The 24,140-nt window shown below is 43.2% G+C and overlaps 1 protein-coding gene across 2 annotated transcripts in view; it reads left to right on the top strand.

Annotated features, from left to right (window-relative positions):
• The window catches only part of cep72 (centrosomal protein 72), a 170,568-nt gene that overhangs the window by 72,485 nt on the left and 73,943 nt on the right, over positions 1-24,140 (top strand). For both annotated transcript variants that reach the window (XM_041184602.1, XM_041184603.1), the window contains one exon: positions 22,517-22,608. In XM_041184602.1, the coding sequence (XP_041040536.1) occupies positions 22,517-22,608 (92 nt within the window). The remainder of the gene's footprint in view (positions 1-22,516; positions 22,609-24,140) is intronic.

The raw sequence follows: 24,140 nt of genomic DNA, 5'->3' as shown, positions 1-24,140 counted from the left end.
ATGAACTGAAATTGTTTCTCCGATTAGAATGTGATGAAATGCCCCTCAGAACATAATTTAATGTTAAAATGTTTTTGTTACATTGGAAACTCCAATGATGGATTTTGTTGCATGCATTTGAATGTGCATTTTTTGTGGAGTGAGATTGGGGAGATGCAGCACAATGGCCAAATAAACTACTTTTTGAAAGACAAAGGGAGGGATCAAAGTTTGTTTTTGTACCATGAAATCATTGACTGAACAGAGTTGATGATCAGTGACTGTTCTTCAAGCAATGAAGACTTATCCAAGGCTAAATGCAAAGCCACATGGTGATGGAAGACAATTGTCATTAAAATTTAGGTTAATGTTTTCAGTTACAACTCACCAAATTTTTGGCATGGTTAGAATTCTGTGTAATTAACAGGGTTTATGTATGTAGGTCACTTTAGAAGACTTTAACTGTTTTCAACAAAATATTTCATTTTAAAAACTGATTTGAAAGCACAGGATGTCGTGAGAGCTATGACAAAATAAGATGTCTGTTTTTTACTTGCGCAGTTTCAGAACGGCTATGGTTCAAATGGAAGCTGTCACTTGTTACCAAATTCTTTGGAAAAAACTTAGGAAATGTGAGTCATCTGTAAGGCCATGCCATTTTGATGACTTTTGAACTAAGTTAGGATGCAGAGATCAGCTGTTGGCAAAAATTGAATTGTACATGATCAAAGTGTTATTAGCAGCTATCCCCCTACACAAGAGACGACAATGGCAAACCCATCCCTGTGGACCCTGCAAAGTTCTTTTTACTAACATCTGGGGGCTTGTGCCAAAATTGGGAGAGCTGTCACAACTAATGAAACAGATCTATGCTCTGCAGTTCTCCATATCCAGTTGTGAACTCTGGTGGAGGAGGAGGCTCCACAACTATTCCCATGCTCTGTGATAGGGGAGCCCAGCACAGCAGTGTACAACACAAAGTTGAAGTACTTGCAACAATCTTCAGCCGAATGGATGATCCATCTGGGCTTCCTCCTGAGGCCTCCAGCATGGTATCAAGAAACGTCTGAAGACCCTGATAATATTCTGGCAATTGTACTAAAGATTTTTTCTGCAGACCTAGCCCCGGCCCTAACCAAGCTGTTTCAATATAGCTATGACACTAACGTGTATCCGGCTATGTAGCAAATTTCCCAGAAATGTCCAGTCCATTAAAAGCAGGACAAATCCAACCCGGCCAATTACTGCTCTTTCAGTTTCAATTATCAGCAAAGTGGTGGAAGGGGTCATCAACAGTGCTATCATTTGACACTTACACAGCAATAGGTTACTCATTGGCACTCAGTTTGGGTTCTGCCAGGGTCACTCAGCTCCTGGCTTCATTACAGCCTTGGTTCAAACATGGACAAAAGAGCTGAACTCCTGGGGTGGGATGAAATTGCCTGCCCTGGACATCAAGGCAGCATTTGACCAAGTGTGGTATCAAGGAGCCCTGGCGAGAATGAACTCAGTGTGAATCAGGGGAAAACTCTCCACTGGATGGAGTCATACTCAGCACAAATGAAGATTGTTTGTGGTCAATCATTTCAGTGCCAGCATGTTGCTGTAAGAGTTGGTCAGGGTAGTGTTCTAGGCCCAAACAGCTTCAGCTGTTTCATCAATGACTTTCCCTCCATCATAAGGTCAGAAGTGGGGATGTTTGCTGATGATTGAACAATGTCCAGGACAATACACGACGACTCAGACGCTGAAGCAGTCTTTGTCCATATGCATCATGACTGAGACAACATTCAGGCTAGGGCTAATGCCTGGCAAGAAACATTCACACCACACAAGTGCCAAGCAATGGCATTTCAACAAGAGACAATATAACCATCTCACCTTGCCATTCAATGGCATTGTCATTGTTGAATCCCCCTTTATCAACATCCTGGGGATAACTGCTGACTGGAAACTGAACTGGACCAACCATATAAATATTGTGGCTACAAGACCAGGTCAGAGGCAGGGAATTCTGCAGCATGTAACTCATCTCCTGATTCCCCAAAGCCTGTCCATCATCTATAATGCACAAGTCAGCCGTGTGATGGAATACTCTCCATTTGTCTGGATGAGTACAATTCTAACAGCACTCAAGGAGCTTGATGCCACCCACGACACAGCAGGCTGCTTGACTGGAACCCCAGCCACTACCTTCAACATTCACTCCCACCACCACTGATCCACAGTGGCAGCAGTGTGTACGATCTACAGGATGCACTGCAGCAACTCACCAAGGTTCCTTCGACAGCACCTTCCAAACCCATGACTTCTACCACCAAGAATGACGAGGGCAGCAGATATTTGGGAACACCACCACCTGTAAGCACCCCCCCATGCTACACATGATCTTGGTACTATATTGTCGTTTCTTCACTATTGCTGGATCAAAATCCTGGAACTCCCTTCCTAACAGCACTCTGGGTGTACCTATACCACATAATTGCAGCAGCTCAAGAAGGCGCTCACTACCAACTTCTGGAGGGCAAATAGGGACAGGCAATAAATATTGGCCTAACTAGCCCCACCCACATCTCATGAAAGAATAAATAAAAGAAAAACACATTAAAATTGAGCATGCAAAAAATAACAGCTTCCAAAAGCAGATCCCGTTCCCTACACATGTAAGCTTTTACCCTGGTGCTGAAGGACTAACAGTAGTTTGCAGAGAAGACCATTTGGGATGCCAGCATACTCTACTGTATCACAATGTTAGATCATGTTCAAGCAGCTTGCAGATTTCATGTCAAGAAGCATGGATGGTTGGAAGTAGAGATATCATAACAAACCAGCAGTATATTATTTGACTTCATTAAATATCAGCTTACAAAAATAATAAAGCCTGAATCTTTAGAAGTTAATTTCATTTTTTGAACTATCTGACCGATCAGTGCTGAAGACTTTGGGACCCCCCCAGATTTGTTTCTGTTGAAGATGAGCTGTCAAATCAAAGATCCTGGGAACAGCCCATGGTTCTAGGCTCTTTTCTGAGCTTCCACAGGCAGGCTTCCTTTGAAATTCAAGTGATTTCCTTACAATAGTGAGGCAACTAAGATCTTATCCCTTTCTCCTGCTGAATAGATAGGATGTGAGCTGCAATCCCAAAGTTGTAGCGCCAGGCCAAAACTTTGAATACCTTGGATTTCTTTCATGTCTTTGTTAGTGTAATTAACTGCTGAATGCAGAAGACAAGGTCATTTAGCCAGATGGCTCCCATGTAGATGGGGTTACTTCCCTAGATGGTTTTCTGTATTTTCACTTCAATACCAGGCAAAGGACTTCTGCCCCTGCTAAAGATAATTGAAGTCAGTTTTAAAGCCTATTGCAGAACTTTTCATGTTTGATGGAACTACACTCACATCACATTTTGAACCCAGATGATGTGCTTATTTGCATTCTGTGCAATAATTCCCTACTATTGTGTCTCTAATTGACGGTTGACAGCTCTGGCTTCAGAGGTCTTGGGGCTGAATAAGTTCTGGAATTTTCCCACAGTCTTCCAGGAAATTTGAACTTGGTGAATGAGATTCACATTGCAACTGGAAGGTCCAAAGTTCACAGTGACACAAATCTACCCTTTCATCACAGAAATCTTGATGCTTATCAGACTCTTAATCTTAAAAAGGGCCTTTAATTTCTCATAGATGACTTTAATTTCTCATAGATGACTTTAATTTCTGTTTTTTTAAAATTTTGAGCCTATCTCTTTGTAATATGTAGCTTCCATATTGGGCCAAATCTTCCCAGGAATGGCAATTCCTGTTAAATTGCCACTCCACTCCTATTTTTTTTTTTTTTACACAGTATTGGAGCTGCTTATTTCTTGCCTGGACGTCCAAACTAGGCTTCTTCAGAAATGCAGAGCTTTCCCGTTCTCAGAGCCCTTCCTCATAAGACGGGATCGTCGGGGTAAAGCACGCCAAGTCCCCTTTTTTACAGCACTGGCTTCCATATTCTGGCTAGTCTTCATTCAATAAAACACTGAAAAGCTTTGGGACATTTAAGTAGGGTGGCAGGATGGGTATGGTGCCAGCTGGGTAGGGTGGCAAGGTGGTAGGTGTTATAAGTGCTTGTCATGGAAGAATAAGTCCAAAGCTAGTCTTTTACCTCAAGCTGGTTTATTCTCAAGACAGCTCTTCAGTGCAGCAGATTTTGCCAGTCCCTTCCACACCAGAGTGTCATAGCTGTACCCATTTATACTATTTTGATAGGTGAACCAATGACCATCACCTGTTTTAACAAGTAGATGGCTTAACAATGTAATTGCTATGCAATGTAATTTCCATTTACGTTGAATAGAGGTCGGAGAGGAGTCAGGGGAGGTGGTCAGTGGGGAGTTGGGGGAGTCAGTTGTATAGATACCCAGGAGTTAGATATGGTTTCTTCCTGTCTAACATTTCCTGCATAATTATTCTGTAAGTGAGTCAGAACCTTTTGAAGCCTCTGACTCTAACTCAGAGTTGGAGACTTTCTTCAGAGGCTTCCGGATACCGAGGAATTGCCCAGCGGAAGTTGAAACCTCTCTGGCAATTCCCACAAAGTTTTTGCATTGGTACTTTCGAGGAGACCCCCAGCACATCTTTCAGGGTACCTCTGGGGTACAACTATGCGGAGACTGGAAGATCTGGGCCATAGTCATTAACATATAAATAAATTTAACTTATCTCTGGCCTGGAAGCAATGTTCTGACCATGATTTTTTTGCCTTTTGGAAGAAGCAGGAGAACATAGTAAACATCACATGTAATTTTCAGCCTCCTCTGTACTGCAATTGGAATAACATTTTAATGCCGGGTATCATGACCAGTCACAGGGTTCAGATCATAGAATATCCATTCCGCTTATGGAAAGCATCTTTTACCAATATACATAAGAGAAGAATTTGATTGGCCAAAGGGAATATGCTGGCAAGCAGTGATGTCAAGGGTGGAGGGTGAAAGGCTGAACTGTTATAAATACCTGACACAAATCCAAAGCAAAGAGTGGGTCGCACTAATCAAAGGGACAGTCATAGGAAGAATGAATACCTTAAAGGAACAAAGCTGGATGTTTTGTTGCTTTTCCAGTATTAGCACAAAGATAATCCTAAAAGACTGCCTACTGAATTTATTTTCTATTTTCCCCTTTCTTCTCTAGCACTTTAAAAAGGTGGTAAATGCCTGTGACTGACTTATTCCCAGTTTCTCATGAGTGCTGCTTTGTATCCGAATCTACAGGGTACACACCATTGGTAATGGCAACATTGCCTGGAAATTTCTTCTGTCTCCCAGCAGGAATATGTCTAAAGTTCATCTGGTGCCTCATCACAGTTGAGACTCATTATTGAATGGGGGTGTTGGTTGGGGGGGGGGGGGGAAGCGTTTAAACCAGTGTGCACCATTTAGTGGTAATTCAGTGTGCTGCACTATCACTGCTGTTTCTTTCCATAAAGTGAGATGTGTAAAAGATTAAATTCACAAACTGCTACATCCTTCTTTGTCACTAACAGTGTGAATTGAAGCAAGAGATTAAAGATGACCAGTTAGACCTCGATTAGTCAATGAGATGTCTGATTAATTACTCTTGACAAGACCTAACATTTGGTGCGTCATGTACAGTGGAAAATCTGCAATGTGACTCTCTTTGGCATTGTTCCCTCACAAACCAGCATTCTTGCTCACATTTTTTGCACAGTTTGGCTTCATTGAAATTTTGCTAAGAAAACCCCACACAAAGGAGGAAATACTGACCTTCATCTGTTACCATGTGGCAGAAGCAATCATGAAGAAGTTTGGGATTTAAAAAAAATAATTTGTTGGTATAATCCCTCTATTTTCAAATATTTTCATGGTCACCCAGTTTTGTTTATGAACAGTGATTGAAATGAGAGGAGAATAGCATACTCTGTCTAGGTGTCATTCTGAATAGTTCAGGTTAGGTGCTGTCTGTCCCTTGCACTGTGAAAAAGCACCTGATTACCCATGGCTGAAGTTGGAAACCCAACAGTGTGCGGAATCAAAAAAAGTTGCATTTCACCACTACAAGGCATTGGAATCTGTTGCTGCTATCCAGTCTGCTGTTGTGCTGTAAGAGAATATCATCATAAAGGAAACATTTATTTTCTTCCAATTTTCTTCACTCCCTCTTTCCTGTGAAGATGTTGGCCGACTCACTGGGGTACAGCTCTGAGAAGTTGTTGTCCTTCGATAACCTCATTCATGTGTGAATTTTGAAAGTGAGTATTGGCACCTGCATACTTCCAATATGTATCTGTTTATTAGACCTACTTCCTATCCCTGTAGCACCAGAACTGCGGCCCCAGGTGAGATCAGCTAAATGACTGGATTGGAAATTGAAGTTGCTCATTTGTACGGCTAACAGAAACATTATATGGAATATTCTCACCTTAGTCCCAGCTGGAACAGTAGGATCATTTTTGGTTGTGAACCCAACTCACTGATTTGTGTGCCTGGCTGTTGCGCTTTCCCAGACCAAACTAATTAGTATCCTGATCTGGGCTCCCCAAATAACCAAGGAGGCAGGGAGGTAAATGTATCTGTTCTGTCAGAGGAATGATTTCTAATTAAACGGAACATGGCATGGGTTACAAGGGCTTGTCAGCAATTGGATTTTTGAGGCTGCAGCAAACACAAGAATGGAGAGGATACCGGTGAAGGCTGCCCCACTTCCCCACCCTGCCTCTGCCCTACCCCCAGGTGTCTCATTTTAAGTTGGAGATCCTCCTGCAGGCACTGAGAGACTGCACTGAGTGCTCCTAAGGACTGGGGGAAGAAGAAAACTTCTCCAACCAAGCAGGCGTAGATGAGTGATCAGCAGATGCCCAGTCCCTTCAACCTGGAGACAGTGCACCAAGCGAATCTCAGACCTCAGGAGGGCATGATGGGTGAGTGGTAAAATACAACATTTTAGCTCCACATTTTGACTTGCTCAGCATGCTCCTGCACAGCAATTCTCAGGTTAGTAAACCTTGCAGCTTCACTCATTCCTCTTCCTGCAGCCAACACTTGCACTCACCCACAGCCTCTTACCCTTTCGAACCATGCCTCACAGTCACCCACATGTCCTTCCCTCTTCTCTCTTCACATGCCATCAAACACTCGGGTCTTTCTGTTCTCTCCCCTTGCAGCAGAAAAGAAAACACTACTTGGTGAGAGGCATTGATGGCTTGGGTGGTTGTAGAATGGCCCTCCAGTGACTATCACCTTGTCGGCCATTAACAATGCATGCTCACCTGGTGCACTTGAAAGGAGGTTTTGTTCCTGGGTGTTGCAGTGTCAGGCTCTACCTGCCATGAGAGCCTGAGTGTCCTTAGGCACTGTTGCACAGACATGTTGCAAGCTGATCCTCAACCTGTAGGGCCTGTGTTGGGGATCTTGCCTCCTTCCCAGCTTGGCCTCACAGTCCATTCCCTCTGCCCTATCGCGGGGCATGCATTTGAGGAGAAGGCAGCCGGTGCTGCTGCTTGTTTTGCTCCTGCTGTTTCTGGAAATGTTCATGGTGGTTTGGCCTCTGCTCTTTCCCTCAGCAGAGGTGGAAGGTGCAGCTGCATATGTTGCTCCCATGCTATGGTGAAGGCTGGCAGCAGGGAAGTGCAGATGAAGATGGATGAAGTGCTAGACAGGTAACATGCCTTCCAAGAAGTTGGCAGTCACTTTTCATGCAGTGATAGCACTCTGAGAGAAGTGCTTTGAACAGCAGTCTCACCTGGCCATGGCTGGAGCTGTTCAGCATAACTGATCAAATCATTCCCAGCTTGACAGTTTCACCAAAGGAGCTCTTCCAGGTGTTGTTCTCCTTGGTGTCCCTGGCAAGTTGTTAACTGGTTGGCAAACAGGCCTCCTGTACGGGAAACCCAGGATTCTGGGTTAAAACAAGTCTTAACTGCCTACCTAAATAGCTGAACTGCTTAATTAATTAGTGAGAGATCCAAAGAGTTCCCTGCTCGCCTTAAGTCCCATCTCAAATTGTTGGATAAGCTGAAATAGGGCAGGATGACACCAGGATCCCAATAAAACATCAGTTTCGGGGACTTTCCCAGTTCACAAACACTGGAACTTGCCTCCACTGGCGGGACAAAATTCTGCCTGTTATCTCTGAGCCATGAAGACAGCTTCTTAATGTTTTTAGTTATTAGTTTTCAAAAATAGAGCAGGCAATTTCATGAGCCAGAGGTTGGATTTCTGCTTTTTAGAGACCAGCAGCACCTTTAAAGTAGAAAATGGTCCTAAGGTTCTTAGAGATGTAATTAGACAAAAGTTAAGTTTGAGTCAAAGGGGGAGGTATCAAGATGGATCAGAGGTAGATTTTAGGAGTGTCTTAAAGGAGTAGAAAGAGGCTTATGAAGGAACTTCCAGAACATGGTGCATAGGCTGATTGAAGGTATAGACATCAGCGATCAAATCAAGAGTGAGGGGCTGCCTAGTGGGTCAGTCAGAGAAATGTGGACTTCTGAGTGGTGTACTCGGGCTGCTCTGGAGTTAATTCCACAAGGCCGGAGAGGTAAGGTTTTGAATGAAGGGATTTAAACATCAGGATGAGAATTTTAAACTGGGGAGCAAGGCCTGACGCAGGACAGTTTTGGGTGAGCTGACATTTATGGAGGGTGGACGATGGGAGGACTGTCAGGAGAGCATTGGAATTGTCAAGTACATAGGTGACAAAATTATGGCCTGAGAGTCTACGGCCTGGATTTTCCAGCCCCACCTGCCGTTGGGATCTTCCAGCCCTGCCGAAAGTCAATGGATTTTTGGCTAGCCTACCACATACCCGGGGGGGACAAAATCCCAACCTTTAGGTTGAGTAACTACCTTGGTGTGTCAGCATAACCACAAATATACAAAACTAGAAATAACCAGATTTTATTTCTGGTCTATGTTCAGTTATCAGATTTAGGCTTGGATGTTAATTTTTGGTGCTGCTATTGGCCTGGGCTTGGAGGGCAAAGGGCTGTAAAGGAGGGACTGACTATAGTGACCCTCCCTGGAAAGTCTGATATCTGGTGAAGACAACGTTAGACTTGGATTGGTATCCCTTTATTTTTAAAGAAAGAGACTATTGCCAGAATCTGCCTGTGCTCTATACTAGTGACTTGGATGATTTTATGGAAAGCTGTTGGCATCAGTGGAACTGTGTCCCTGCATAGGTCAATGCTGTTGGAAGAAAAAAGCTTGCATTTATATAGCACCTTTCATGAACTTAGGATGTCCCAGAAATAGAGTACTTTTGAAACACAGTCACTATTATAATGTTGGAAATTTGGCAGCCAATTTGTGTACAGTAATGTTTCATAAACAGTGATGAGCTAATTGCTAGATAATCTGGTTTTTAGTGATGATGGTTGAGGGTTAAATATTGACCAGGACACAAAGGAGAACTCCCCTGCTCTTTCAAAATAGCACCATGGGGTCTTTTGTGTCCCCCTGAGAGGGCACATGGAACCTTAGTTTAATGTCTCATCTGAACCTGTACCTCCAACAGTGGAGTATGCCATCATTACTGTGCTGGAGTGTCAACTTAAGTTCTGTGTGCAAGTCCCTAGAAAGCAACCAAGGCACACAACCTTCCAGCTCAAAGGCAGGAGTTTTAAGAGCATTTGAGCCTCAGTTGGCAGAGTTGGAGAAAAGTGCAGAAGATTGGGAAATAAAGCGAGTCCATTAAGTTGTGGACGGAGAGAAGGCAGTCTTATCCAAAGAAAATATGCAAAATTGACCAGTGTGTCTTATTTTAGTGTCAGTTGCTGTGAAGCTTATCAGCACTTCCTGTTGAAGGAGTGGAAAAATAATTGAGACACCATGTATTTAAGAATGTTGCACGCTATGCTGAGGCTCTTTCCTCACAGTAAGTAGACTGTTAAGTCATGCCAGTAAGGAAAGGCACATCTGATATCATTGCATACAACAGCACTTGAGTTTGAGATGTTCTAATTACATCTAAGAAAATTAATATGTCAGTTGTGAAACTAATATAAGGAGATTGCACATTACATTCTATTCCCCTGGCGTGCATAGAAAGTGCTTTCAAAAGATTGATTTTTAGTATCCATTGCTCTACAATGTATTATTTTTCATTACTGCAGTAGTTTTTTGATTACAATACAGGTATAGCACCTCAAATCTGGTTGTCCGAAAACCGGACACATCTATAATGTTCCATGCATTGATTTTAATTGAGTAAAATTTTTAAAATAAACTTGCCTGGACAAGGCTAGGCCCTGTATTGGTGCACTGTGGCACCGGACTAGTTATGGGCTTTACCACTTCACGCGCTGCTCTCCAGGCAACCCTTGACCCCACCCTACCTGACTTGAACCAAACTGCACTCTGCCAGAGCCACCCAACCCAAAATCCAGCAATATCTGAAATCTGGCACGGCCTGGGTCCTGAGGTTGCCAGATTTGAGGTACTGTACTGGTACCTTAATCACATTGAAAGCATACAAGATGCAGTATATGTAGTTCAGCGATAAGTGACGCTTACAGTTTGGCTGGGCCTATGGACGATATTTGGACTAACTCTGGAGAATAATATTAGTATTTTGTTGTACTTTCTCGCTGAGTCATTGTTTAGTGGGTTTTATTTCTGCCACTGCAAAGAAATCACATTGATAGTGAAATTCACAACCTCTGAACGTCTCAAAGTACTTCCCTGTTAATGAAATACTGAACTGGAACGGCCACGTTACTGTTTATAGCTGCTGACCTGATGACGGAAATGGGACAACCTCTTTACACACAAGATCCCACATGCAGTAATGTGATAATGATCAGGTAATCTATTTCAGTGATGTTGGTTGAAGAATAAATATTGGCCAAGACACTGGTGAAACTCCCCTTGTTCTTGAGGTAAGCCATGTAGCTGTGAGTTAGTGGTTGTCACTTGAAATATTCACCCTTTCATTATTTGCCTGCTGCTGCTGCTGACTCACAGCCAGCTGGTAGCAGTAGGCCAGGATTGGGACCCAGGCTTCAGAAATTTTCTGTAAAGGGTTTTCCAGTATTTTTGTGGAGTCTGTTACAGACCCTTAGTTTTAGTAAACAACTTGTGGAAATTTAAGACCTTTAACCATCAAATGACAACAAAGCTAAGAAACCATTCCCTACCAAGAAAACTTAATGTTGGTGGATTGCTTTATTTGTTTGTTAATGATGTCACTGACCAGGCTGCATCTATTGCCCATACTTCGTCCCTTAGAAAAGGTGGTCTTGAGTTTTTGCCATGAATCACTGTAGTCCTCTTAGTGATCATGGTTTGTGTCAGCGGAGATTTAGATAGGACATTAACCCAACCACGATGAAGGAACAGTGAAGAATGTTTGTGCAACTTGGTGTGGAAGAGTGTTCCCCTGACATTTCTACTCTTGTCCTCTTCTGTGTTAGTGACTATAGTGGAAAGAGGTGCTGAACCCAGGAAAGCTGAAGCTCTTGATAGCATTCCTGATGCTGTTTTGCCTGAGATCATGCATTTACCACAGACTGGGAAATAAACTTGGGTCCTTTTAGCTCTGTGACTCAGCTGTGTCCTTTTTTAACTTGATCATGGAATAAGCAGTTGTCCTTATAATAAATGCCAATGGGTACATTCAGTGCAGAAAAATGGTGTCAGCACTTTTTTCTTGCTATCAGTCAGTCACTAAAGATATTTTATTGAAAAAATTCAGCTTTCCACTTGCCTCATCAAACCAGATTTTCACAAGATCTTGAGTCATATTTAATAGTTGTACCCGTTTAATTTAGTAACACGGTCAATTCCTCTGATGATTTGTAATTGCTAGGCAATTGATATCTGACAGGAAGTTCAATCTGACTGTCTACTGTTAAGGCCTGATAAGTGCACGTCACTGTTAATAACACTTTGTGACTATCAGTCCTTGATTTTTAATCATTGGATCTATCCCAACAAGCAGCAAAGGTCTATACACATGAGAAACATAAACCTATTGCACTCAACAGGTGAAATCAAGGCATTGGATACACATTAGGAAAACTTACCCATGCAAACTGTTCTGCAGATGAGAAGTTATTTAGAATGAACTACTGCAATACCTTTTGAATTGTAGTCACTATTGTAGTGTCGGATACTACTGAGCCAAGGCTTACATACCCTTTGAGGCACCAAACAAGAGCTACCTTTCTTTACAAAGCAGCTCCCAACAGGAGGTTTATGGTACATTTCTTTATTTGTGTGACTTCTGATGTTCTGAATGTCATTGTGTTGGTAAACTCTAAATGGATTATACTTGCTGTAAAAAAAAAAAATTGGCATAGAAATCTGCCCACCAGGTTACTCTTCGAATTTCCCAGATAAATAGGAACATAGGACTTAGGGAGTAGGCACTCGGCCCTTCGAGCTTGCTCTGCCCTTCGACAAGATCATGGATGAGCAGGTTGTCGGCTCAACTCCCTTGTCTATCAAAAAAAAAACTAACTCCGAATACAAGTTATTTCTTTCCATGTGCTTTGGTTTTGTACAAAAACCCCTTGTGCCATTCTCTTAGGACATCATTTCATGTTGTTTACATGACAACCACCAGCACTGACGAGCCCTTAAGCACAAAGGGCTTACCCTTATGCTGTATAGCTTTACTAGCTGCTTTTCTAGGTTCGAGTGGACATAGCGGAAGATGTTTACAAATGTTTCACTGAACCTTACTAAAATTTTTATGGAGAACTAAGTTGCCTGCAGCATGAGAGGGTGAAAATCTCACACCAGCACCATGCCTCAGAGACTGTGGTGACAACTCAGTGTAAACTCTTTTCAGAAGCCTGCCGGTTAAATAGCACCCAATTAAGATTTGAATCTTTAAAAATTTGCTTCAGGAAATGTGAATGTTTAGAGTAATGCTGTTCCTAAGCTATTAATTCCAATTTGGAACCGCAAAGATGATAATTCAGCTAACATGGTAAACACGTTTCATCCTGCAAGGGATAAATTGCAATGTCTTCAGGTCTGCATTGCTGCTCGTTTCATAGGAGCTCATAATTTTCATGACTGCTCCTGTTCAAAGCAATAAGGGTAGCGGGTTGATGATTAATTTGGTGCCTATGATTAGTAATAAGTCATCACTAATTGCGGAAGTCACAATCGATAAAGTCATAAGTTTGCTGTATACAACTAGAATGAACTTTGCGTGCAGACTTTTACCCAACATGAAAAGATCAACAGCCCAACATCTGAAATTCCACGGTTTTATTCAGTAAAAAATGTACTGAATGAAGTAAAATCAAACATAGTACTCAAAGAATGTGCACTTCAGGCTTTAAAATATTTAGCTGCAAATTACCACATTTGGAATAGTACCAAAACTCATTTTAAATTTGATTACCTCCAACTTGATCACCTTTAAAATAAGAGCATGTTTCCAAGCGGCTCTATGTTGCCAGTAGAATTTGGCTCACTGGGGAAGGGAAAATTGTGAGGAAGCAGGGGGTAATTGCCCCTGCTCCCCAACCAAAGTGCACAAATTCTGGTGTGAGGCTTGAATCCACAACCACCTTAGTCTGAATGTTATTGCCGAGCAAATGTTGATGGCTTATTGCAAGTTGTAAAAGCTGTGGCTTTTGAAGTTGCAATCCAATATAACTGCAAAGTATCATGTAAAAAAAATAATCTGACAAATTGATAACGTCATGACACCCAAACTGGGATAAAAATCGGGCAGGAGCTTATAGAAGAGACAATCTGCTTCACCAGATTAATGCCCAGTCAATGTAAATGATCACTTGGTGTCCTGTGGCTTTGTGCTGAAGTATGGAGGTTTGGAAAACTTCAATTTATGTAGCAAGCATGAGATGAATGATGTGTTACTCTGTTTTCATTGAATTTATAGTACAGGAACAGTCCATTCAGCATTTGTACTCCACACAAACCTCCTTGCACTCTATTAATTTCATCCCAATCAACTTATTATTTTATTCCCTTCTCCTGCATGTACTTACCTAGTTGCCTCTGTTACTTCCATATTTTTGACTATTCCAATGCACACCCGGTCAGCCTCCCATCTCCCATCCTCCAGAAGCTTAAGCTCATCCAAGACTCTACTGCCCATATGCTAATCCACACCAAATCCCATTTACTTATCAATTCTGTGCTCACTAACCTATTTTAGCTCCCAAGCAAGCAATGCCTCAATTCTAAAACTTTCATCTTTCTTTTAAATCCTTCCTTGTTCCTTCATATCTCTAATTTCTGCCAGCCTTACAACCCCCCCCCCCCCCCCCCCCCCCCCCCCCCCCACAAGAGTCCAGAAGGTTGGAGCGTGCTGAGGCGAAAGATAAGATGCTGTTTCTTGAGCGTGCGTTGAGCTTCTGGAACGCTGTAGCAGGCAGACAAAAAAGGCAGCATTGTTACAAGGTGGAGAATTAAAATGACAAGCAACCGGAAGCTCTGGGCCATGCTTGAGGACTGAATGGAGGTGTTCCGCAGCGATCACCTAATCTGCATTTGGTCCGGTCCACCGAATGTAGATGAGACCACGTTGTGAGCAGTGAATGCAGTATACTAAATTGAAAGAAGTACATGTAAATTGCTGTTTCACTTGGAAGGAGTGTTTGGAGCTTTGGATGGTGAGAAGGGAGCACGTGAAAGGACAGGTGTTGCATCTCTTGCTCTTGCATGGAAAGGTGCTGTAGGGAAGGGAGGAGATGTTGGGGACTGAGGAGTGGACCAGGGTGTCGCGGAGGGCCCTTCAGAACGCTTGAAAGGGTAGGGGAGGATGTGTTTGGTAATCATCCTCTGTGATCTCTCTGACAGCGCAACGTTCTCTAGTACTGCACTACAGTGATAACCTAGGTTATGTGCTCAGACCCTTAACAAGAGATTGAAATCATAACTTTCTGAGAAGTGTGCTGTGAACTGAGTATGCTGACTTGTGTTTTTTCACATTAATACTTTAGTATACTGAAAGAAGCATGAAATATTAGATACAATAAGTGTAGTGAGAAAGGAAGTACTGGAGGTACTGGCATCTTTGAAGGTGGATAAATCACCAGGGCCGGATGGATTGTATCTCAGGCTGTTGAAGGAAGCCAGGGAGAAAATAGCAGATGCTCTGAGGACCATTTTTCTCGCTGGCTACAGGTGAGGTCCCAGATGATTGGAGATGTGTGAATGTTGTACCATTATTTCAAAAGGATGCGTGGGATAGGCCAAAAAATTATAGGCTAGTCAGTCTGACTTTGGTGTTGGGCAAATTATTGGAAACAATTCTGAGAGACAGGATTAACTGTCACTTAGGCACGGGTTGATCAGGGATAGTCAGTATGGTTTTGTTAGGGGAGGATGGTGTCTTACTAACTTAATAGAATTTTTTGAGGAAGTAACAAAGAGGATTGATGAGGGTAGTGCAGTGGATTTTGTCTACGTGGATATCAGTAAGGCATTTGACAAGGTCCCACGTGGTAGACTAGTCAAGAAACTGAGATCTCATGTGACAGCTTGGATCCAAAATTGGCTCAGCGACCAGAAACAAAGAGTGAAGGATGTTTTTGTGAAACGGTTTCCAATGGTGTTCCACAGGGCTCAGTGTTGAGGCCCTTGCTGTTTGTTGTATGTATTAATGATTTAGACTAAAATGTGGGAGGCATGATTGGGAAATTTGAATATTACACAAAAATTGGCCGTGTAGTTGATAATGGAGAGGTTAGCTGTCAACAAGAATTATATCAGTAGTTTGGTTGAGTGGGCGGAGAAGTGGCAAATTCAATCTAGAAAAGTGAGGTAATGCATTTGGGGAGGGGACACAAAGCAAAGGAATACTCAATAAACAGGAAGTTATTGAAAGGGGTTGAGGAAGTGAGAAACCTTGGAGTGCATGTCCACAGGTCCTTGAAGGTGGCAGGACAGGTGGACAAAGTGATCAAGAAAGTATGTGGAATTCTTTCCTTTTTAAGCAAGGTATTGAATATAAAAGCAGGGGTGTAATGAGGAAACTGTATAAAATGCTGGTTAGGCCACAGCTGGAATTTTATGTGCAGTTCTGGTCACTACATTACAGGAAGGACGTGGCCTGCTGCATTGCTCCAGTGAAGCTCAACACAAACTGGAGGAACAACACCTTATCTTCCGACCACGCACTTTACAGCCTTCCGGACTGAACATTGAGTTCAACAATTTTAGGTCATGAACTCTCTCCTCCATCCCCACCCCCTTCCCGATGCCCCCCCTTTTTTTCCCCAATAATTTATATAGATTTTTCTTTTCCCACCTATTTCCATTATTTTTAAATGTATTTCCATCCATTGTTTTTTCTCAGCCTTTTAGCCTATTTTGATTCCTTCACCCCACCCCCATCCCCACTAGGGCTATCTGTACCTTGCTTGTCCTGCTTTCTACCCTTAATTAGCACATTCCTTAGATAATATCATCACCTTCAACACCTCTTTGTCCTTTTGTCTGTGATATCTTTTGGTTATCTCCACCTATCACTGGCCCTCTATCCAGCTCTACCTGTTCCACCCCCCTTAAACCAGCTTATATTTCACCTCTCTATTTTTACTTAGTTCTGTTGAAGAGTCATACGGATAGCTGCCAGACCTGCTGAGTTTTTCCAGGTATTTTTATTTTTATTACAGGAAGGATGTAATTGCTCTGGAGTGAGTACAGAGGAGATTTACAAGAATGTTGCCAGAGTTTGAAAATTACAGCTATGCAGAGAGATTGGATAGGTTGGATTGTTTTCCTTAGAACAGAGGAGGTTATGGGGTGACCTAAATGATATGTACAAAATTATGAGGGGCCTAAATAGGGTAGACAGGGAAAACTTATTTCCCCTCGCTAAGGAGTCAATTACCAGGTAGTATAGATTTAAGGTGATTGGGAGAAGGATTAGAGGGGACATGAGGAAAAACTTTTTCACCCAGAGTGTGGTGGACATCTGGAGTTCATTGCCTAAGTTGGTGGTTGAGGCTGAAACACTCAACTCATTTAATAGATACCCACCTGCTGCAGATGCATCTGTCCATGACAGTATCGGTAGAAGTGACCACTGCACAATCATTGCGGAGACTAAGTCCCACCTTCACATTGAGGATACCCTTCATCGTGTTGTGTGGTACTACCACTGTGCTGAATGGGATAGATTTTAAACAGATCTAACAACTCAAGACTGGGCCATGAGGCACTGTGGGTCATCAGCAGCATCAGAATTGTACTCGAACACAATCTGTAACCTCATGGCCCGGCATATCCCCCACTCTACCATTACCATCAAACCAGGGGATCAAAACAAAAAAACTGCGGATGCTGGAAATCCAAAACAAAAACAGAATTACCTGGAAAAACTCAGCAGGTCTGGCAGCATCGGCGGAGAAGAAAAGAGTTGACGTTTCGAGTCCTCATGACCCTTCGACAGAACTTGAGTTTGAGTCCAAGAAAGAGTTGAAATATAAGCTGGTTTAAGGTGTGTGTGTGGGGGGCGGAGAGATAGAGAGACAGAGAGGTGGAGGGGGGCGGTGTGGATGTAAGGACAAACAAGCAGTGATAGAAGCAGATCATCAAAAGATGTCAACGACAATAGTACAATAGAACACATAGGTGTTAGAGTTAAAGTTGGTGATATTATCTAAACGAATGTGCTAATTAAGAATGGATGGTAGGGCACTCAAGGTATAGCTCTAGTGGGGTTTTTTTTTATTATATAATGGAAATAGGTGGGAAAAGGAAAATCTTTATAATTTATTGGGAAAAAAAAAGGGAAGGGGGAAACAGAAAGGGGGTGGGGATGGGGGAAGGAGCTCACGACCTAAAGTTGTTGAATTCAATATTCAGTCCGGAAGGCTGTAAAGTCCCTAGTTGGAAGATGAGGTGTTGTTCCTCCAGTTTGCGTTGGGCTTCACTGGAACAATGCAGCAAGCCAAGGATAGAAATGTGGGCAAGAGAGCAGGGTGGAGTGTTGAAATGGCAAGCGACAGGGAGGTTTGGGTCATTCTTGCGGACAGACCGCAGGTGTTCTGCAAAGCGGTCGCCCAGTTTACGTTTGGTCTCTCCAATGTAGAGGAGACCACATTGGGAGCAACGAATGCAGTAGACTAAGTTGGGGGAAATGCAAGTGAAATGCTGCTTCACTTGAAAGGAGTGTTTGGGTCCTTGGACGGTGAGGAGAGAGGAAGTGAAGGGGCAGGTGTTGCATCTTTTGCGTGGGCATGGAGTGGTGCCATAGGAGGGGGTTGAGGAGTAGGGGGTGATGGAGCAGTGGACCAGGGTGTCCCGGAGGGAGCGATCCCTACGGAATGCCGATAATGGGGGTGAAGGGAAGATGTGTTTGGTGGTGGCATCATGCTGGAGTTGGCGGAAATGGCGGAGGATGATCCTTTGAATGCGGAGGCTAGTGGGGTGATAAGTGAGGACAAGGGGGACTCTATCATGTTTCTGGGAGGGAGGAGAAGGCGTGAGGGCGGATGCGCGGGAGATGGGCCGGACACGGTTGAGGGCCCTGTCAACGACCGTGGGTGGAAAACCTCGGTTAAGGAAGAAGGAGGACATGTCAGATGAACTGTTTTTGAAGGTAGCATCATCGGAACAGATGCGACGGAGGCGAAGGAACTGAGAGAATGGGATGGAGTCCTTACAGGAAGCAGGGTGTGAGGAGCTGTAGTCGAGATAGCTGTGGGAGTCGGTGGGTTTGTAATGGATATTGGTGGACAGTCTATCACCAGAGATTGAGACTGAGAGGTCAAGGAAGGGAAGGGAAGTGTCAGAGATGGACCACATGAAAATGATGGAGGGGTGGAGATTGGAAGCAAAATTAATAAATTTTTCCAAGTCCCGACGAGAGCATGAAGCGGCACCGAAGTAATCATCGATGTACCGGAGAAAGAGTTGTGGAAGGGGGCCGGAGTAGGTCTGGAACAAGGAATGTTCCACATACCCCATAAAGAGACAGGCATAGCCGGGGCCCATGCGGGTACCCACAGCCACACCTTTTATTTGGAGGAAGTGAGAGGAGTTGAAGGAGAAATTGTTCAGCGTGAGAACAAGTTCAGCCAGACGGAGGAGAGTAGTGGTGGATGGGGATTGTTCGGGCCTCTGTTCGAGGAAGAAGCTAAGGGCCCTCAGACCATCCTGGTGGGGGATGGAGGTGTAGAGGGATTGGACGTCCATGGTGAAGAGGAAGCGGTTGGGGCCAGGGAACTGGAAATTGTTGATGTGACGTAAGGTGTCAGAGGAATCACGGATGTAGGTGGGAAGGGACTGGACAAGGGGAGAGAGAAGGGAGTCAAGATAACGAGAAATGAGTTCTGTGGGGCAGGAGCAAGCTGAGACGATCGGTCTACCGGGGCAGTTCTGTTTGTGGATTTTGGGTAGGAGATAGAAGCGGGCCGTCCGAGGTTGGGCGACTATCAGGTTGGAAGCTGTGGGAGGGAGATCCCCAGAGGAGATGAGGTCAGTGACAGTCCTGGAAACAATGGCTTGATGTTCAGTGGTGGGGTCATGGTCCAGGGAGAGGTAGGAGGAAGTGTCTGCGAGTTGACGCTCAGCCTCCGTGAGGTAGAGGTCAGTGCGCCAGACAACAACAGCACCACCCTTGTCAGCGGGTTTGATGACAATGTCAGGGTTGGATCTGAGAGAATAGAGTACAGTAAGTTCAGAGAGAGACAGGTTAGAACGGGTGAGAGGAGCAGAGAAATTGAGACGACTAATGTCGCGCCGACAGTTCTCAATGAAAAGCCCTGGTTCAATGAAGAGTACAGGAGGGCATGCCAGGAGCAGCTAAACAATCCCACAACCAACAGATCAGATCTAAGCTCTGCAGTCCTGCCACATCCAGTCCTGAATGGTGGTGGGCAATTAAACAACTCACTGGAGGAGGAGGTTCCGCAACTATCCTCATCTGCAATGATAGAGAAGCCCAGCACAGCAGTGCTAAAGATAAGGCTGAAGCGATCGCAACAATCTTCAGCCAGAAGTGCTCAGTGGATGATCCATCTTGGCCTTCTCCAGAGGTCCCCAGCATCACAGGTGCCAGCCTTCAGCCAACTCGATTCACTCCACGTGATATTACGAAACAGCTGAAGGTACTTACTGGATACTGCAAAGGCTATGGGCCCTGTCAATATTCTGGCAATAGTACTGAAGACTTGTGCTCCAGAACTTGCCTTGCCCCTAGCCAAGCTGTTCCAGTACAGCTACAACACTGGCATCTACCTGGCTATGTGGAAAATTGCCCAGTTATGTCCTGAACATACAAAGCAGGACAAATCCAACCCAACCAATTACTGCCTCATCTGTCTACTCTTGATCATCAGTAAAGGAATGGAAGAGGTCAACAGCAATCTATCAAGCGGCACTTGCTTAGCAATAACCTGCTCACTGATGCCCTGTTTGGGTTCCACCAGGGCCACTCAGCTCCTGACCTCATTACAGCCTTGGTTTAAACATGGACAAAAGAGCTGAACTCCTGAGGTGAGGTGAGAGTGACTGCCCTTGACATCAAGGCAGCATTTGGCCGAGTGCAGCATCAGGGAGCCCTAGCAAAACTGGAGTCAATGGGAATCAGGTGGAAAACTCTCTGCTGGTTAGAGTCATACCTAGCACAAGGGAAGATGGTTGTGGTTGTTGGAGGCCTGTCATCTCAGCTCCAGGACATCACTACAAGAGTTCCTCAGGGTAGTGTCCTAGGCCCAACCATAATCAGCTGCTTCATCAATGACCTTCCTTCCATCATAAGGTCAGGAGTGGGGATGTTCACTGATGATTGCACAATGTTCAGCACCATTCGCGACTCCTCAGGTGCTGAAGCAGTCCATGTCCAAATGCAGCAAGTCCTGGACAATGTCCAGGCTTGGGCTGACAAGTAGCAAGTAACATTCGCACCACACAAGTGTCAGGCAATGACCATCTCCAATAAGAGAGAATCCAACCATTGACCCTTGATGTTCAATGGCATTACCATCACTGAATCCCCCACTGTCAACATCCTGGGGGTTACCATTGACCAGAAACTGAACTTCAGTTAAGACTGGAATCCCTGGACCCAAGGGAGTAGTGTTAGATATCACAAAGGGCTCCTTAGTTCGCCTATCATTTAGATTTGTGAATTTTTAGTAATGTTTTTTACTTGTTGTTGTGTTTATATTAATTTTCCCCAAGAACACCACCTTATTTCCTGGAATAAATGACGCTGTCTTTTGAAAGTTAGCAGAGATATCTTTGGTTATGGTTTCATTATTACAGATCACCTGCACAGAAGGTTTTGCGATTATGTTATTACAGTTGCAATCAATATATGCTGCTCTTGTTTTTAATTGATTATAGTACTTCAAGTCACATCCATTGCAGTAAAAATTGGGACATCAATGCACACCCAATGCCATATGGTTGCAGATGCAAAATGATCTTAAAATGCTAGTGGCTTCTGAACTGGAAACAGGTGAACACATTTCAATCTGAAAAGCTATCTGACCAAGCTCTTGAATGACCTTGAACTGTGTTTATTCACAGCAATTACACCACCTACCTCCTAGAATTAAGTAGACAAACGAACTTCAGCACAGCTATAGCATTGTGCATGGCAAGGCCTAACACGCCTGTCACTTATAAAACAGCACATCGTTCTGTTTGCAGTGATCAGAGTTAGCTACATACTAAAGTAAGTTCTGGTATGATAGCCAAGTGGTTATGGTACTGGGTTTGTAACCCCAAGATCAAGAGTTCAAATCTCACAATGGCAAACTATGAAACAATGTAACTTCAAAGTTTGTAAGTTTCCTTTAAACTTTGTTCTTGGTTTTACAGCTGACCTGAATTAGGGGCTGTGCCTGATTTATCCCAATTTTGTTGATTTGGTTTTCATTTAAAAAAAAGATTATCAAGAGTTCAAATCTCACCATGGCAAATTATGAAACAATGTAATTTCATCTGAATAGGAACAGATGGAAACGTGTTTGTACTCGAAAGAGATACATAGTAAAGTAAACTTCTAGCAAACTAGTAATCAAAGCCAATATTCTACAGTTCCCATGTAAATATGGATATAATCATAGAGCCTGCAAATGTCACTAACTATAATACAAATACAGCTTTAAGTGACTATGTCAATCAGTGTAAATCACTATCATGGACAATATATTGCATATTGCATATATCAGTTTATCATCTGCCTCACTTGCAAAGCAACAGCCAATCATCTGATATTCCAGAATCAAGACTGTTGAGGTGTTCATTTTTCAACATTAGTGGATAGCAGTATTTTAGTAGGACACTTGGTAGTACAGAACTTGAGTATTGCTTGAAAAAAGAGACATGTCGAGCCTTTTTGTCTTGCACTCATCAGGAATCTTCGCAAAAATACCAATATAAGGGAAAATCAATACTTTTGTAGAATTTGCATTAATTCTGTGGAGCAGCTTTTTACTTAAAAGCATGAGTAACATGAAGTGGAATTGAGTTTATCGCTGTATATTGCTGGTGTAATAATTTCCCATTCTCTTTCACACTCTCTTTCCCCCCCACCCCACTGCCCTGTCATTCTACCACCCCACCCCCACCCCCATCCCTGTTCCAAAGGTATCCGTGAGATTGATGATGCTTCAGGAAGCCAGGAAGCAGCAAGAAACACCTTACCGTCGAACAGGTCCCTGTCTGTCAACATTCCTAAGGTCTCAAGACTGATCCTTACTATTGACAATAAGTGAAGTGTACTGTTACGGTGCATAACTGATTATCAAATTACTGTAACATTCAGAGTCCTTCTTGGTAAAATAAGAACATTTCGCAAGGGATTTTATTGGCAAGGCAATTTTCTTGTCCACCCTCCCCAAATTTGCTAATTAGTCTAAGTGCACATTGTGAAATGGCTCCAGGTTAACACAAAATGTACTATTTGTGCCCTCTGTGCATTGTTTCCTGTTGACTCCTTTGCTGATTTCATTGAATACTCTTGTATTTTAACCCATGCTTTTCTGTCGATTCCCAAGAAATTGCAGATCCTTTTTGCTAGTTACTGTGTTTTTATTTTTACACTGATTATACTGCTTAAAAACACTTCCAGATATATATATTTTTCCCATTATCAGCTAACTCTGGGTGTACAGCTTGCATCATATGCTTTACTTCTGCTTGCCTTGTCATCCCTGCTCTCTCCTCATTACCCTTTTAAAAACCTTTACGTTATCATATTTATAAGTACCAGAGAAATACATTATCTTTCTTAAAAGCAAAAAAGTAATTGGATATATGTTCTGATCATTCTGGAGTAGGAACCGATTTGGTTCAAAATCGGCTTTGATTGGCTTGTACACAGTTACAAGCAATGGATTTCTGAGTAGCACAGCAGCAACAACAACTTATATAGCACCTTTTATATAATGTAATGAAATGTCTCAAGGTGCTTTTCCGGAGCATTAAAAAAAGAGTATGACACCAGATGACATGAGGATATATTAGGTCAGATGACCAAAAGCTTGTTCAAAGACCTAGATTTTAAGCAGTATCTTAAAGGAAGTAAGCAAAAGAGATAGAGAGGGAAGGCATTTCAGAGCTTTGGTCTAAGCAATTGAAGAAACAGCCATCAATGGCATGACAATTAAAATTGAGGATGCAGAAGAAGCCAGAATTGGAGATGTGCAGATACCTCTTGAGGGTTGTGGGGCCAAGGTGATTAGAGAATAGGGAGCGGTGAGGCCATGGAGCGATTTGAAAACAAGGATGAGAATTTTACAATCAAGATGTTGCTTGACTGGGATTCAGTGTAGGTCAGCAATCATAGGGATGACAAAGGAGTGAGTTAAGACATGAGCAACAGAGTTCTGGATGACTTCAAGCTTATGGAGGGTAGACTATGGGAATCCAGCCAGGAGTGTATTGGAACAGTTGAGTCTAGAAGTAACAAAGGCATGAATGAGGGCAGTAGATTAGCTGAGACAGCAGGGCTGAAGTCAGGCAATGTTATGAAGGTGGAAATCGGCAGCCTTAGAGATGTCACAAATATGAGGTGCAAGCTCATCTTGGGATCAAATGTGACAACAAGTTTGCAAACAGAGCCTTGATCTCAGATTGTTGCCATGGAGAAAGATAGAATCGGTAATTAAGGAACATATTTTGGAGAAGGGACTGAAAGCAATAGCCTCAGTCTTCCTAATATTTAATTGGGGGAAATTCCCGCTCATCCAGTATGAATGTCAGATAATTT

Source organism: Carcharodon carcharias, chromosome 3, assembly GCF_017639515.1.
Source record: "Carcharodon carcharias isolate sCarCar2 chromosome 3, sCarCar2.pri, whole genome shotgun sequence".
Taxonomy (NCBI): domain Eukaryota; kingdom Metazoa; phylum Chordata; class Chondrichthyes; order Lamniformes; family Lamnidae; genus Carcharodon; species Carcharodon carcharias.
The sequence above is the reverse complement of the archived record's forward strand: the minus strand, read 5'-3'. Positions and strand labels throughout refer to the sequence as shown.